Source organism: Bombyx mori, chromosome 16 (genome assembly GCF_030269925.1).
Source record: "Bombyx mori chromosome 16, ASM3026992v2".
NCBI classification, from domain to species: Eukaryota; Metazoa; Arthropoda; class Insecta; order Lepidoptera; family Bombycidae; genus Bombyx; species Bombyx mori.
The window spans coordinates 10,044,838-10,061,533 of record NC_085122.1 but is presented as its reverse complement, the minus strand read 5'-3'; the positions used below and the strand labels follow the sequence as shown (position 1 = coordinate 10,061,533).

Sequence of the window (16,696 nt, the reverse complement as noted above, 5' to 3'; positions counted from 1 at the left end):
TTCTTATATGAATAAGTACTTATGGTTATAGTTCTTTCTTCATTCGTTTTTCTGTGAATCAATTTACCAGTTTACAGATTCATCCGTCTTTAAAAGTACAACGTTGCCAAGATTTTAGCATATTCTCTTTGGATACAATTTCTTGTATGTATTCATGTCCTTTGGAATCCTCCCAATTAATTCTTGGTGCTTTTAGGAATTCCAAGGACCGGTCGCCATTCTCGTCAAACTCTTCGAATGCGGCAAAGAATTCAACGTGCAACCGAACCCATAGACACAACCCACTTAATTACTGAGCCCTGTGAGATTGTCTACTAGCCAAGTCAGAATAGCCCCTCGAGGGTACTGGCAAGTAGACAAATAAGTATTAATGATTGTAACAGAAACACACACTCTGTGGACACAAAGAAATGCTTCATATTATATGAATTTCAAATTATTAATCATTAGTACTACGAGTATTCATAAAATGAAAGAGTAATTTTAATCCATAGATTTAATATACAAAATATTTGTGATTTTAACATTATCTTACGAACTAATTTATTAAATTAAAGTCCACTGATCTTCCTTACACTATTACAGTGCTACAAGATATCTTTTTCGTTGTTATCCTATCAAATAATCAAGTAATATATACTAACAGTCTTTAGTTACAATCAGTTGAATTTCACATTATCCGCTTATTTATTCAAAATCTTTAGGTTGACAACTTTGAAATCCTATCGAATGAAATGTATTGAAATTTTTCGTTCCAAAATCATTGTGATTATTTAAAAAAAAATACAATATGACAATGTACCGTATATTCAAGACTAATTTTCTTTAGTACACACCATTCGACATTTGTATGAAACATTCTCTTTCAGCGCATCTGGTGCGATAATACCCACATTCTCTGAACCGGATCTCTCCATTTCATTCTCAGGGTCCAGTTTAGCTGGAAGGTTTTCTGAAAGATGAGAAGGATCGAATTTAGAGAGCCTCTCTTTCACAGCGTCCCGTAATTTTGTCAAAAGAGAATTTTCTTCCGTTTTCGTGGGCCACGTTAGTGAAGGAATCTTTTTCCGCGTTAAATCCATTCCTGAATATTGCAGAGAATCTGAGGGTGAAAAATCATCATGCTGCAAATTTTGAAGCCTTCCTTGTATGGGATATTTAATTTTAGGCATCTTCGTAGTAGGTCTAGTGCTAGGTAATTCTTCGGCACTTTTGAAAATTATGGCATGATTTTCAGTTGGCGATCGTTCCATGTCAAAGCTTCTAGCCTTGGGTTTATTGTAGACATTTTCATCTAATATTTTAGTCGGATCGAGTTTAGATAATCTTTCTTTTACAGCTTCCCTGACTTTAGTTAAAAATGAACTATCAGCTGGTTTCGGCCATGTCTTTGACAGACGTTGCTTAATCGACTCATCCTTATCGGAAGATCTAACAGAATCTTGCGGATCTGTATGTGTATCGTCATTTTCTGCGGAACTTGGTTTTATATTCCATAAGGGATATTTAATGTGATTTATTACTTGTATTGGTTTCACTGTCGTAGCTTGCGTATAGCACTGTTGTTTCTTTGGATTCTCCTCTTCTTCTCTCAATACAACACTCGTCCCTCTTATAGGAATATTACCATTTGATTCTCTATCTTCTAAATTTTGATGCCGACCTTTAGTTTTTAAAGGATATTTAATTTTAGGCACATGTGGCTTTGCTGTGGTAGTGACAGTTTCTTCAGTTTCTCTTTGTAATTCGCTCTGTCTTTCGGAATTCTGTTTATCTCTGAAAACTGGGATTTTTAGTCTATTGTACAGGTCTTCCACTCGCGTTTTTAAAGGTACAGATATAGTTAAAGATCCGTTTGGATCTATTTGTTCAATTTCTTGAACTCGACTCTTAGTTTTCAGTGGATATTTAATTTTGGGCACTTGTGGTTTTACTGTCGTTATAGCACTTTCGGTTATTTCTTCAGAACCGTGGTCATCCCTCCAAACTGGTGCTTTAAGTCTATTATATAATTCTTTAATTCGATGATTTAATGGATTTCTGTTAATTTCTGTGTCTTCAGTATTTTGAATACCACTCCTAGTTTTTAAAGGATACTTTATTTTAGGAAACCTAGGTTTTGCTGTAGTAGTGGGTATGTCTTTTGTTTCTTCTGTACTATCTTCGTGTCTAAATACCGGTCGTTTAATTTCTGTGCATGGTTCTTTCGCTGGAGCTTTTAAAGAAACTATTTTACTTGGGGATACATAAGGATCCATATCTTCAATATTTTGAAGTCGGCCCTTCGTTTTCATCGGGTATTTTATCTTAGGTAGTTGTGGCATAGCCGTCGTGGCACATTCCTCTATATCTTCTGAATTATTTTCGTCTCTGAAAACTGGTACTCTTAACCTTGTATACATTTCTGGCCCTCGGGATTCTAGTAGAGACCCGTCTGCTTCTGTTCCTTCAATATCTTGGACTCGAGCTTTTGTTTTTATAGGATACTTAATTTTAGGTAACTGTGGTTTTGCTGTGGTAGTAGTAGGATCGTCTATTTGTTCAGAATCAGGTTCTTCTCTGAAAACTGGTGATTTTAACCTAGTATACAATTTTAGCACTCGAGATTCTAGCGGAGACCCATTTGTTTCGATTCCTTCAATATCATGTATTCGGCCCTTGTTTTTTAAAGGATATTTAATTTTAGGTAAGGGTGGCCTAGCTGTCGTAGTGGGACATTCCTCTATTTCTTCAGAATTGTGTTCGTCTCTGAAAACTGGGACTTTTAATCTGGTATATATTTCTGGTACTTGAGATTGTAGGGGAGACCCATCTGTTTCTGTTCCTTCACTATCATGGGCTCGGCCCTTCGTTTTCAAAGGATATTTTATTTTAGGTAAGGATGGTTTTGCTGTAGTAGTAATACGATCGTCCATTTGTTCAGAATCCGGATTTTGTCTGAAAAATGATACTTCTAGTTTATCAGGCATATTATGCTTTCGTGTTTTTAGCGAAGATTCGTTTGATTCTGATTCATGAGTAGCTTGAACTCGACTTCTAGTTTTCAACGGATACTTAATTTTAGGCCGGGTAGTTTGCACTGTCGTAGTAGGAATTTCTTCTGTATCTTCAGAATTGAGTTCCTGCCTAAATACTGGTGAGTTCATAGTCACAAGAAGTTGTTTCGCTCGAGACCTTAATGGCTTATTATCACTCAGAGATTCACTTGGTTCTATTTCTCTATTTTCAAGCCCCATTACTCGACCACTTGTTTTTATTGGATACTTAATTTTTGGTAATTTAGGTTTGACTATAGTTTCATTACCTTCTTGAGCTTGTCTTAAAGAATCAGAATCATCGGAGATAGCTACAATTTTCTGTTCCATACATGTGTTGGGGTATTGAGATCTAATAGGTGCCACTTGACTGGGAGATTCATCTGCATCCATGACTTTTTCGTCGTTGTCTTTTATACGTTGACTCCTAAAGCTTATTGGACTTTTTATTCCAAATGACTGAGATGCAACGTTAGTATTTTCGCTCGCTTCGTCGTTGACCATTTGTTCATAAGATTCATATATTGTGTGGTCGTTAAAAGGCTTATTTCGGTTTATTTTTAAGGAGGAATCTAATTTGGACAACTTTTCTTTTATATTGTTTCTAACTTTTGATAAGAATGAATATTCTTCAGTATTTGGCCACGAAGTTGAAGTTAACAGTTTGTTTGCTTTATAGTTCGATGAGCTTAGTGAATTACGGCTTAATGAACTACCTTTGTCGCTTTCAATACTTTGAGCTTTAGAAAAATAGGGGAATTTGTGCTGGAATTTTAATTTATCTTCATCGCCACGCGTTAGTTCTTTTAGATCTTCTTCATATTCCATTGATTTCAATTTAGAATTAATTTCAGAATCTCGTACTTTTAAAGGCACTAGTGCACTTAGCGACTCATTAGTATCAGTAACGGAGCCTAAAGATTTTCTATTATCTGAATTCTCATTAGATAGAGGTGTAAATGATACTTTAAACTTGTTTTCTTTCTTAGCTCCTATTTTTTTTATTTTCGTATTTTGTGTGGAATCCCTTAAAGCTGCGCTTCTAGAAAGAAGATCAGATAATCTACTGAAATTTTGTTGTCGGTCCGGAGAATTCACTGGTGGGTCAATATATGCCATCTTTAATTCAGGAACTTGGATACTATAAGGTATAGGAACGCTAGCCGCTGTTGGCATTCTAAATTTTTTCATTTTGCCACTATCTACGTGATTCAGACGTGATGCTCCTAATTTGGTGCTTTTATCATCATTAAGACGAGATACTTTCTTGACCTTAGAATTAACATTCAACGAATGAGGTGAGCTGCGTAAATTTCCACTTTGCTTATCCTTAAATAAAAGTTTACTTTTCGACATAAGCCTTGTCTTATCTAGAAGCTGTTCCTGGAATGAAGTAAGGCGATCATTAAGGTCGTATTGAATGCCTTTTAACTTTTCACTAAAATCATCCCTAGTTCCCGTTAACTTCTCCAATATATCATGTGATCTTAACGAATCCCCGAAAACGTCCATAGAATTAACACCATATAAGGAGCTCTCAATTTTTTCTTTCATATCCGCAAGAGTATCTTCTGCACGTTGTCGTAAATTATCAGTTATACTCAAAATATCTGGTTCAAATATTGATCCTCTATTGAAATTTATTGGATTTTGTAATAAATTGGTTGTGTGCAATTTCAGATTTTCTCTAATTTCTTGTAAACCAGGTAAATTTGGCATCGGGGTAGCATAAATTTCATGGAACCTAGATTTTGATTGCGGACCGACAGAGAAAGCAGTCCCAATGAGACCTTCTCTGTTGCCTAGACTCGATTCGAATATCAAAGGCTTCATACCTAGATTTTTAGGAATAGGCAATTTGGCTCTGTAAGTTTTTAAATCAACTCTCGGTATATTTTTCGGAAAATAATTAGGTAATGTTAGAGGTTTTAACTGGAATATATCTAGATTAACGTCTTCAAGTGGAGCCAAAGGTGACCTCGATCGTGACATAGGCGAACTCTCTTCTGCTGTTATCATTTGACTTTCTCTAACGCAATCTATTTGTTCCTTTTCGGATTCTCTGTCGTGTGGACTGAAAAACTGTGTCACTTTTTCTTTTATATTATCAAGCGTTGGTAGAATTAAACCAGTCCCAGTTTCTGATCTAAATAAATCAAAGTTAGGTTGTACTACTTTATCCACAGAAAGCGCTGATTTGAAATTATTATCTCGTAGATAATCAAACGGATTACGTTGGATACTACTCATAATGGGATTACTTCCTTCTGCTGTCATTTCAACTGGATCCGCCCCGACACTAAGAATTCGTGAACGATTTTCTTTTTCCGGCTGGTTAGAGACGCGAGCTTTTGTACTATCTTTTATAGAAGTGTCTCCTTCGTCATTCTGTAAATCATCTTTGTTAATTAAATCACTCTGTAGATTGTTAACCACTATTGTAGCGTCATTTGGCTTAGGTAGGCTGGCTCTACTCGCTTCACTCCATTTTTCACAAACAAGATTATTTTCATCTTTAGCACCGTTCTCACCAGCAATACTCAATTTTAAAAGTGTGTCGGATAAATCCTGTAAATCATTCATGCTCATTTCACGAGAAACATTATTTTTGTCAATTTTCGATACCCCCGATTTATTTTGTAATTCATAATTTTCATTAAAAGTGTTCTGAGCTTCAATAACATTGCTTAATAGTGAACGTTCTGGGTTTTCTTGTGTTGAATCACTCAAAACATTTTGATTAATTAATGAATTCTTTATAAATTTGTCTTGTAACAAAGGAATATTGTTAGAAAATTCTGGCTTTTCGTCTGCACTGTGAACATTTTTTTCATTTCTGTTTATATATTTTGGAACAGTTTTCGACAATTTGTCTAAAACAACTGTTTTAATTTCAGTATTTTCTGGTATCATATCATTCTGGATGGAATCTTTTATATCTTCTTCGTGAAATATGTTACTAGTATTATGTTTGTTCGTTGTGTGACTATCGTTGACCCTTGTTCCTTTATTCCAATTAGAATGATCTCGATTTGGAGCCACTTGAAATAGTGTATTTAATAACTCCGTATTTAATATTTCTTCTGAATTTTGGGACCTGCTAAAATTTTCTGAACTAATTTCATTGCTATTAATAAATTTTTGAGCCTCTTCGTTTAAATTCTCAAATGAAGAGTCATTTAATAGTTTTCCCTCTGTGTCATTCATAGTGTCACTCTCATTAGAAAGATCCATTGTTTTATACTCATTAGTAGGCTGAGCGACTTCCTCTTCCTGCCTCTGCCTACTGCTCTGAACAGTATCTTCCTCTTCATTTTCAGTATCTTTGAAATCGATCCACTTCCGTTTATTGATATCGAATTTCAAACCATTGTTTGTTAAATCACTAAGAATTGATTTTCTATAATCTTGTTGTGAAGCTGAAATTTGTTTTAAATTCATTTTACCATTCATTTTATCAACTAACTGAATTCGCTTGGGAAGCTCTCTTAATATTAATGAATTATGAAATAAAGGGTTTTTATTCGCTGTTGCTTTTGTCATCTCTATTGATTCGAATTCATCTTGACTCCGCGCAACATTGGCATTTATGTCACTGGCTGCTAAATCTAAATCATTTTCGACGCCTTCAGCTTTTTTAATTTTCATCGACTCAATTATTTTTGTACTAAAATTACATTGTTCCTTGTTCAATGCTTCACTGTCGTCAGATTGATGAATAATAGACTGTCCTTGATCCTCGAAAAATTCAGTGCGATCTCGTTCTTGGTTTGTTAATGGAGATTTTAGCATGGGTGCTTTATTGGTAGTCTCTTCATTTCTTTCCAAAAATTTACTAGTGCTGACACCGTTTCCCACATTCAAAAGCTTTTTTTGCAAGAACGTTAGGCGTTCGACTTGAGGTAATCTTAAAATATCATTTAAACCAGAATATGTTTTCGATTGTATTTGCTTTTTGATTGTACTCCCAAGTGGGTCAAGATATTTAGATTCTTGAGAATTTTGAGAATCTAGTGTCTCTTCGGTATCTCGGTCGTCTACAGATCTCTGCGGTAGTATAATGGTTACAGTATTCAGTGCGCTTTCTTCTGGAACAGCGTCGTCATTAGCATTGGCTCTCGCAGCATCTCTAGCAAGTGCATCTTGGTATTCTTCTTCAGTAGCTTGACGCAGAGTCTCGAGAACAGATGAAGCTAGACCAACTTCTGGCTCTAGCAGATTCTTGGGGTCTTCTTTGGGATCCATTAGTCTAAACAAAAAAACTCACTGTTTGATCTAATCATTTGGAATATGTACCTAAAGGGACGATTCGATCATTAAAACTGATATATTTTGCTAACGAATCGAAAACACGCTCAGTACATTTTTGCAGATAATGAAGACATCCGTATAACTTACTTATAAATATACTACTTTATACTGGGGCTGAGAATTATTCTACTTGCAGCAAGCGGGTACAGACGAATTGTATATAAAAATACATTCAGTGACTGATTCTACCAAATACAAACGAAAACACAGCATTACGCTAATTTGGTCACAATTTATTCACTTGTTAGGTGCTTGTGTGAAGACAATGTATACACATTAATAAGCCAGAAATTTTCACACATATACGAATTGAACTATAGTTTTTTTTTCATAATCACTACAATTTTTCAGCATACTCTTACCTGGTGGCAGCTCCAGACCGCAGTGCAGTTGGGAAGATCATAGATGACGATCCTTCAGAATCCCTAGGTAGACATGGACATTCGTCATCGAGATTCGTTTTCAGAGAACCGTCTCCGGCAGTTTTTTCAAGCCTCCAACTGGTTTTTGAGGTTGAATCAGCATTTTCGGGGCAGGGACAGCAATCACTGATGTCCAATTGTCTTGACTGTCTTCCATCTTGAGTAGTCTCCGCTGTGATTGGTTGTAGTGAAACCTAAATATTGGATCATACGGATAACATATACTTTTGATATTCATAATTAAATCTCTTTTTTAGTAAACCTTTTTTCCGTGGTCGTCAGAGGACAGCATAAAATCACGGGTCAATTAAAAAAAATGTTTACGATAAATTTTTATGAAATCGTGTAGTAATTTACAATTTCAATTTCAATTTCAATTCAAAATTTCCATTTATTCTTTCCCTAAAAATCTTATTTGAAATTTTACGCACTTTTGATCATAACACAATGCCACATACGGTCAGTCCATGAAATACACATACCAAAACATACATAGTATTTCTTTGATTTGTTTTCAGGAAATCTAAATATGTATGTCGTTTAAAGCCCAATTGCCGAAGCGTCACTTTTATTTTTATTTTATTGCTTAGATGGGTGAACGAGCTCACAGCCCACCTGGTGTTAAATGGTTACTGGAGCCCATAGACAACTACAACGTAAATGCGTCACCCACCTTGAGATATAAGTTCTAAGGTCTCAGTTTAATTACAACGGCTGCCCCGCCCTTCAAACCGAAACGCATTACTGCTTCACGGCAGAATTAGGCAGGGCGGTGGTACCTACTCGTGCGGACTCACAAGCGGTCCTACCACCAGTAAAACTTTGCAAACTATTACTATATTACCTTTACCATTTGAATAGCACTTGGTGTATACGAATCACGTAACCTTTAGGTCATGTAGTCTAATTATTGTTAATGAGTTTTCTAAACGAGGCTGGATTATATAAAAGAAAGTCTAGCTACAAAGAAATGTGACAAATTAACTATTCTCAAATAAAACAATAACTAACTTAAGAAACAAAACGCAGCCAACTGGCACTAATAAATAATAATAATAATAAAATGGGAAATCGATCAATCAATCCAATCTTAGCAGTGTTTGTTATTGGTCCCCAAACTAGAATTTCCTACACAGTTTTAGACTTATTTTTTTACTTTTGTTTAAAGTCCATGTGTAAATATTATACACCCAAACAAAAATTTAAAAAACATGTAGAGCACACGAATGTTTGCCCGATGTGGGAATTGAACTCAGGACCCTCGGCCCAGCAGTCAATGTCGCTAACTGCACAGCCGTATCAACGAAGTGTTAGATATATTTATATCGCATTGGATAAAAACATTTACTCTACTCGCATTATTAAATAATAATTGTACGTACATAATCAACAGAATAATTAAGATAAATTAGTTATTTTAATTTTGAAAAATAAAATATATAAACTATAAGTTTAGGTTTATTGTAAAAACGTAATTTTAGTTTTAATTAAAGTTACTTATAAATAGAAAAGCTGTGTTAGCTCACCGCCAGTTGGCAGCGTTCCCAGAAGGCTGGCAGCATTTCCACGCTGGATAGCAATGCTAATTCTTTGTGCAAAATACGTACCGGCCTTCTGGTCTCCCGAGGCCTCAAATAGTTTTCATTATTCAAGAATTCGCATTTCATTAATCAAGAATCGAACAGGGAATTACGTCTGTACGAACTACGCCCAACACGATTCCTCTTAAGCCAGGCTGAATATTCTTCCAGCAGTACATGCTACTTAAAATTTTTTTAAAAAACTCACCCTTCCTATCACGAGAACATTGGTTACCAGCACAAACCGCCACATTGTCCACACGGGCTGACATTAGTGAATAATATCGAATTATCAACTCCATCGCCTATATTATATTCATATTGATAAAAATACATGTGTAATGTCACGCTTGGCCGTACATACGTGATTTGAAAATATGCTGAGCTAAACAGTATATAGTTTATCAATTTAACGTTATCTAGATTATTGACCCACAAGTTAAAGTATGTAATATAAATCGCCGTGTTCTATTGTAAATAATATAGTGCATATTATTGATTCTCAGAAATTTGACTGCATGATGTTAATGCGTTTTAGCGGTAGGCAGTGGCTTGGCTCTGCCCCTGGCATTGCTGAAGTCCATGGGCGACGGTAACCACTCACCATCAGGTGGGCCGTATGCTCGTCTGCCTACAAGGGCAATAAAGAAAAACTTTAAATAAATGGGTTCAACGTACAATGGGCATTGTCAGAGTATTTTAATGCTTTTATTAACAGCATTTCGTGATTGTGTACCGGTCTTTATGCATTGCTTGTATTTTATGACATAGAGCCGGTACGGGAGTTTCCACCATATTACTTGTTTCTGCTGCAAAACAATAATGCGCTCAAGGGCAAAAGTTTACATAGAGTTCAATTGAGAAACAGATTAAATTATCTGTAGAATTTGAGTATGATGAATTGCTCTCATTACCTCTCTCTGGCCGAAATCTTGGACCTTATTTTACCTTAACCCTTAAACTTTAAGGGTTAAATCAGACGGCATTTTAATAAAAGCAGTCGCGATCGGGAATCGAATAAAATTAAATCCGATATCAGTCTGGAAATACCAAAATCGGTTCAAATTTGTAGGTACCTAAAACAATTATACGACTAGCATTTTTAGAATTCAAAACAATAAAAGATTCTCATTTATTACTTTAAAGTACAGACTGTCGCTACAATAATGGCGGATATGAATGAAACACGGATATCGAGCAACGATTATTGGATATTTTGAAATCAGACTACCTAGTTAAGATATAAAATGTTATGCGATCCAATAAAAACATAAAACACGTTTGAGGTCTTAAAATGAGAGAAATGAGAAAAAAACGCGTTTATCGCGGATATAAAACAAGCTATAGCAAAAAAAATCTAAGCCTAATGTGATGCCTCGAAAAAAAGATCGATTGTGACTATTTATGACCTTAAATCAGATTGAAAACCATAAACAGTTATATTTAGTTAAGCTTTGTTTTCCACACATTAGGGTACCAACAGATTCATTTCTAGTGTTGCACGACGAAAACTACTGTAAAAATAATGTATCGTTGCTTTCCTGTGTAACTCTTAACAAAATAAATAAATTAATTAAACTAATATTTATATTTTACTTTGAAATGATTCAGTTTGCATTATTTAAAATAGACTAATGCTTACAACGTATGTATGTACGTCTTGCTTTTCAAATTAATCTCTCTTTGTTTGTCTATGATAATGTGTTCCGATACCATTCATAAAACATCAAGCTTTTTGATATGCATTTTTAGTGTTCTAGTACTATCTCATTCTAGCAACAACAATTTTGTCTATTGAAGTAGCACATTTATGCTATTCTAAGCGTTATTTAACTCTGAAACAAGTTAGTCATAAACAAAGCATAGACACATAAATTGACATAAATAGTCCACTTCGAAAATTTTCAAAAAGTTTTCGTTTGAAAGACGTTGAAGGGATAAACGTTAGAGATTGTAAAATAGTAAAACATTTAAAATATTTCCTAAAAAGAACAGAAGTGACTTGAATTAAGGATTACAGTCAAATGTTGAGACATTTATGAATTTAAAACACATAAAAATTATTAAAACACGCATTTTGTAGGAGTAAGAAAAATTGCATGGTGTTGTGATTTTTTTGTTGTGGTCTGCATAAAACCGCCAAAATTCCTTACTACAAGATGGATGATTTCTTAAAGATAGAAAAGATCGGCGAAGGTACTTACGGTGTCGTTTACAAAGGAAAAAACAAAATAACTGGTCAATTTGTAGCCATGAAAAAAATTCGCTTGGAGTCCGAAGACGAAGGCATACCATCCACGGCAATAAGGTAAACGACGTAAAATTGAATGAATTACTTGCACAAAAACAATTATATTAATTAAAAACACATTCTCATGCATTTGAGAACATAACCTATATTAACCAGAACTTCTTGAAAACATTTCAGAGAAATATCTCTACTTAAAGAACTGAACCACCCTAATATTGTCAAGTTGGAGGATGTCCTGATGGAAGAGTCGCGACTTTACTTAATCTTCGAATTCCTCTCTATGGACTTGAAGAAATATATGGACTCCCTTGGTTCTGGAAAGGTAACATAACCATGCCTTAAATTAAATTTTACAACAAACTATGACGCCTGTTTGAAGTGTGTCCACAATCATATAAATTGTAGTACAATGCTTAAAATATAAAAAATTGTTAATTAGGACTAGTTGCATCTTTGGAGTTTTTATTTCTGAAAAAAAAAAACTTTTTTGTTTAAATAAACTGCGAAGGTCTCCTGAGATAATGCGTCAGCAGTTGACCATGGCTGGGATTTGCCTCTAGAATTGCTGATTTCCGCAAGACCTAGATACAACTCACCATCAGGTGGGCCATCTATAAATGCAATAAATAAGTCACACAAGACAAGGCAAAGTAATTCTTAATGTTAAATTTTGTAACAGAGTAAATTTTTGTAAAAATATTGGTTATCATTATTTATTTTCAGTTCATGGACCCATCTGTAGTTAAGAGCTATCTATATCAAATCAACAATGCCATCTTGTACTGTCACCAACGACGGATCCTGCATCGAGATCTCAAACCACAGAACCTACTCATCGACAAGACTGGAATCATTAAAGTGAGAGTATTTTATGGTGATATTAATAATTGCAAAAAGATATTAAAAAGTGCTAAACAGTGAGTCTTGGGACCAGCAAGAACCCTCTCGATAATTCTAGACTACTGACAGCCTTTTTATCGTTTTAAAAAAAGTTGTAAATCAAAACCAGTAACATGAAACTATGGACGCTATATAGACCATGTATATTGGTGTTGATACTGACTGAACAGTGTCAGTGCTATTACTATAGGTCAATGTGAAGGCCTTTTTTTTCTACCTAACCTGATAGCCTTGAGAGGCTATATCAGCGTAACCTTAACTAATAGGTGAGCTCACGGGGCTCAAACCTGATGACGTTGCTAACACGAACCCTAGCAAGAGCCGTGCTTCGCAGAATCTACCACTGGATCAGAAACGCGACCCACTGAGAAGATCCGGCGAGAAACTCAGTGGGCTGTGTCTGAGGGTTAATTTACTCGTCGAGCCCTTCGTCGCAAGCGACGGGTTCGACGAGAACGATGATCGGTGCTTGAGGTACCTAAAAGTACTGTTAGTGGATCGGGAGGATCCGAAATGACGTGTGTGAAGGCCATGTCATAGTATATTTGTTCAAAATATAGTTTTACCAGTTTGAAAAGTCAAACACTGACATTAGACAATGGTCATATAGTTTTATTTTCTTCATAAATACCTAATAAATTTGTGACAGGTTGCAGATTTTGGTCTTGGTCGAGCATTCGGTGTTCCAGTGCGGGTCTACACACATGAAGTTGTCACATTGTGGTACAGGGCTCCTGAGGTCTTACTAGGAAGTCAAAGGTAAAATCTTATCCAAATCAGTCAAAACCAGCCACTACAAACTCCAATATAACTTTTCTATAATGAGTAATCAATACACATTAGTTGTAATTTGGCCCAATAATGAAATGTATTTTAGAAAAAACATTTTGTTTTAAGAGCTTTAGACTTTGTTTTCTAAAAAATGGCAAGTTGCATTGTAAATTCATAGAATAGTGTGGCAATACATTGCCACTAATTGTTTCTTAATACAAAAGAATGGTCAGTGACCGTGTGGAGTTCATTATTTGGTAGATTATTTATTTATTTATTATTTATTTTGTATAATAGTAACTTGTCTTACTTTTAGATACTCTTGTCCAATTGATATATGGTCAGTTGGCTGTATATTCTCTGAGATGTCATCAAAGAAGCCACTGTTTCAAGGAGACTCTGAAATTGATCAACTCTTCCGCATTTTCAGGTGAGTAGGCATTTCGCCATTTTAGTGGTAGGCTTTGGCTATGTATTTCTGAGGTCCATGAGCAACGGTGACCACTTACTGTGATGCTTGTCTGCCTTAGATTTATTAGAGTTAAATCTTAACAACAATAATTGAAAAAAAAAAGTTTTTTATGCTCCCTTCAACAATGGAATGTAACTGGTGCTTAGAATAAAACTCTAGTTTTGGATTAAAACACAGATTGAACACTAACTAAAATATGATGTGGACATTCAAGTTTTGGTTGTTTTTTTTGGGTGTGCAATTACTACAACAACACTTATATAACAGTTAATAAATTTTAAAAAAACCTGTTGTTGGGGTAATTAAATTATAATAATACTATTTCAACTTGATTGAGTGATTTCCTTCCAATAAAAGAATGAATATAATGAAATGTTTGACTTACATTTACAGGGCAGTAAATATGATTATAAATATGTAATTTTGAAGTATGTAGAAAGAAATAGAAGACTAGTTTACATATTGTTAGCCTCTAAAACTTCTGTTTATCCATTCCATTCCCGGATGTACCTCCACTTTCTTGCGACCTTGCTTATACCTGATATTAGCTTAAATAAAACAAACTATATGTGTAAATTCAAATCAATAAAGTGTGAAATTCTGAACAGATAGATTTGCTCCATGCATAATTTCCAATGAAATGGAGATACATGAATGAACTAAACTTCTAATATGGGATTTGTGACTCCCAATTTTTTTTGAGTTAATTTTTCTGACTCATTTTCCAATTTCGTTTATGATCAATGTATATGGTATCTGCTGGAGTACACTTTTTCTTATTAGTAACTATTTAAATCACAAGATCTCTTAATTTATTAACAGAATGCTAAGAACGCCAACAGAAGAGATATGGCCTGGTGTTTCTCTCCTACCAGACTACAAGCCAACCTTCCCGAACTGGAACACGTACAATCTGCACAATCATGTACGTATGAAGCATATTTTATTTTAGATTTTTATATGTCTATTGTTCTTGAGATATTTCCAGATATATGAAAAACTAATTGAATTCTATTACATAATGAGTGACACTACTCCAGCTAGCCAAGATATTCCCTTGGGATTTTAGTGAAAGTTTATTTTAGCAGAACCAGCTGTTAAAAGTTTTGTGTGTGTGTGTGTGTGTGTGTTGTATAATGTTTTTTTAATATATTTATTCTGGACTTTGATGTCCTGTTTCTGTCGTGAAGCACTTATGCGTTCCAGTTTGTAAGATGGGACAGCTCTTATGTGATTTATATTGAAACTTCGACCTCATATCAAAACTATCTTTCTTCACTTTCTTTATCGCTCAGACTTGTGATTGAGCATGTGGCCCACCTATAATAACGGTAACGGAATCTAATAAACAGCATTTATTCATGTCATTAACGACACAAATGCCGCCACCCATCTTGGAACATAAGTTCTGAGTCCCAGTTTTACAGTACAATAGTTGTCTCGTCATTCAAACCAGAATACGTTACTGCTCGTGCGGACTTACAAGACTCCCCAACACCATTTAAGCTATATTATATTATACTAGTTATTATCAATGACGTGACTGAGTTAAATCTTTTCTTCCTACCGTCAATTGTAACGTGCATTTTTTACAGGTACAAAACCTAGACGAAGTGGGCATGGATTTGTTACAAAAGATGTTAGTCTACGATCCGGTTAAAAGAATATCCGCGAAGGACGCGCGACGACACAAGTACTTTAGAGACGTGAAACTACCTCCCGGACTGACAGTGCACGACGCTTACATCAGAGTGACGCCAGAATACCCATACGACACGGATTCTGTTCAAAGTGTATAGGAGACACGAATCATTAGAACTAGGTGTCATTTATAAAGACTACAAATATATTTTCAGAACGAATACAAAGTACAACTCAGTTGGGCTCCTCTGTCGCAATCATTGCATTTTAATTTGAGAGATTTGAGGTATGTTCTCTATACTGTATTCTCCACAATTCGCATCCAATCTCCTTATAGTAGAACCTTAATATTTAAATGTACTTTATTTTATCGAATTTGATCTAAAAATTAAATTAGTCAATTCAGATTATTGAAAAACTAAGACTAGTAAACGCGAGACGTAATTTAGTTAAAGCTTTGAACTTAAATAATTTACGTAAAGGCTTTTTAATGAATTTGTGTGTCTGTGAAGTTGGGATTTTAAACCGTCGAGAATAAATGAATAGATGTGAGTTATTTTAAAGCTATTTCGGCGAAGAGCTTAATTTTTAAATCAAGTCACTAGGTTTTAAATAGTGACCATAGAAAATTATTGTTTGATTATTATAGAAAAACGTGTCATAGTTTGTTCGAAGTTGTACAAACCTTCATAGTTTTAACTTTGAATGTTGGTTTCGTTCATTACCTTAACACTAATTTGAGAATTATTGATAGTTAATTAACCTTGAATAAATTAATTCTCGTTGTCTAATCGTGTCGTGTATACATCTTTGTGTCGTTTTGTCATGTTCGACTTATGTTATAGGATAGTATTTAATTATTTCTTCTGTAATAATATTACTGCCAAATAGTTGTCTTCATTGAACTGTTTAATAAGTTTTTACGAACGCTGAAATGCTTAATAACCTCAGACACCAAAGGCTAAAGCAGTAAACTTAGTGCATAAAAAACTAACCACAATAGTTTAATTATCATTACAAACTAACTTTGGATTTGGATAAGGGTTCCTTTCGACTAAAATACCTGTTTAATAATATATAAAACTTGCAGTATTATCATTCACGCCTTCAAAGAAATATTCTGGAGCTTGTGATGATCATAATAGTTTGTTAAATATAGTTTGATATGCGGCAAATGTGATTTATAGGATTATAAGTCCCATTCGAATAAAATCATTTTTGAAAATTATTATTTTTCAAACTATTCGCTGTGCAAACTCCCGGCGTATCAAACTGTTTTCAACAAACTATAGGACTCTGAACGGTTTTTACAT

At 34.7% G+C, this 16,696-nt stretch overlaps 2 protein-coding genes across 2 annotated transcripts; one reads left to right on the top strand and one right to left on the bottom strand.

The window, feature by feature from the left end:
- Window positions 1-481: 481 nt before the first annotated feature.
- LOC110385314 (uncharacterized) lies at window positions 482-9,674 on the bottom strand. The gene is made up of 3 exons (XM_021348454.3): window positions 9,557-9,674; window positions 7,709-7,962; window positions 482-7,284 (listed from the first exon to the last, which is right to left on the bottom strand). The coding sequence occupies exons 1-3, from the start codon at window positions 9,599-9,601 to the stop codon at window positions 816-818; spliced, it is 6,768 nt and encodes a 2,255-aa protein (XP_021204129.2). The 5' UTR covers window positions 9,602-9,674; the 3' UTR covers window positions 482-815.
- A 1,822-nt stretch (window positions 9,675-11,496) lies between these two features.
- On the top strand, window positions 11,497-16,545 carry Cdc2 (cell division cycle 2). Its single transcript, NM_001044047.1, is given in 7 exon segments — window positions 11,497-11,656; window positions 11,777-11,921; window positions 12,323-12,457; window positions 13,149-13,258; window positions 13,587-13,700; window positions 14,565-14,667; window positions 15,338-16,545. Coding segments are annotated over 7 exon segments (960 nt in total). The 5' UTR covers window positions 11,497-11,507; the 3' UTR covers window positions 15,542-16,545.
- Window positions 16,546-16,696: the final 151 nt, after the last annotated feature.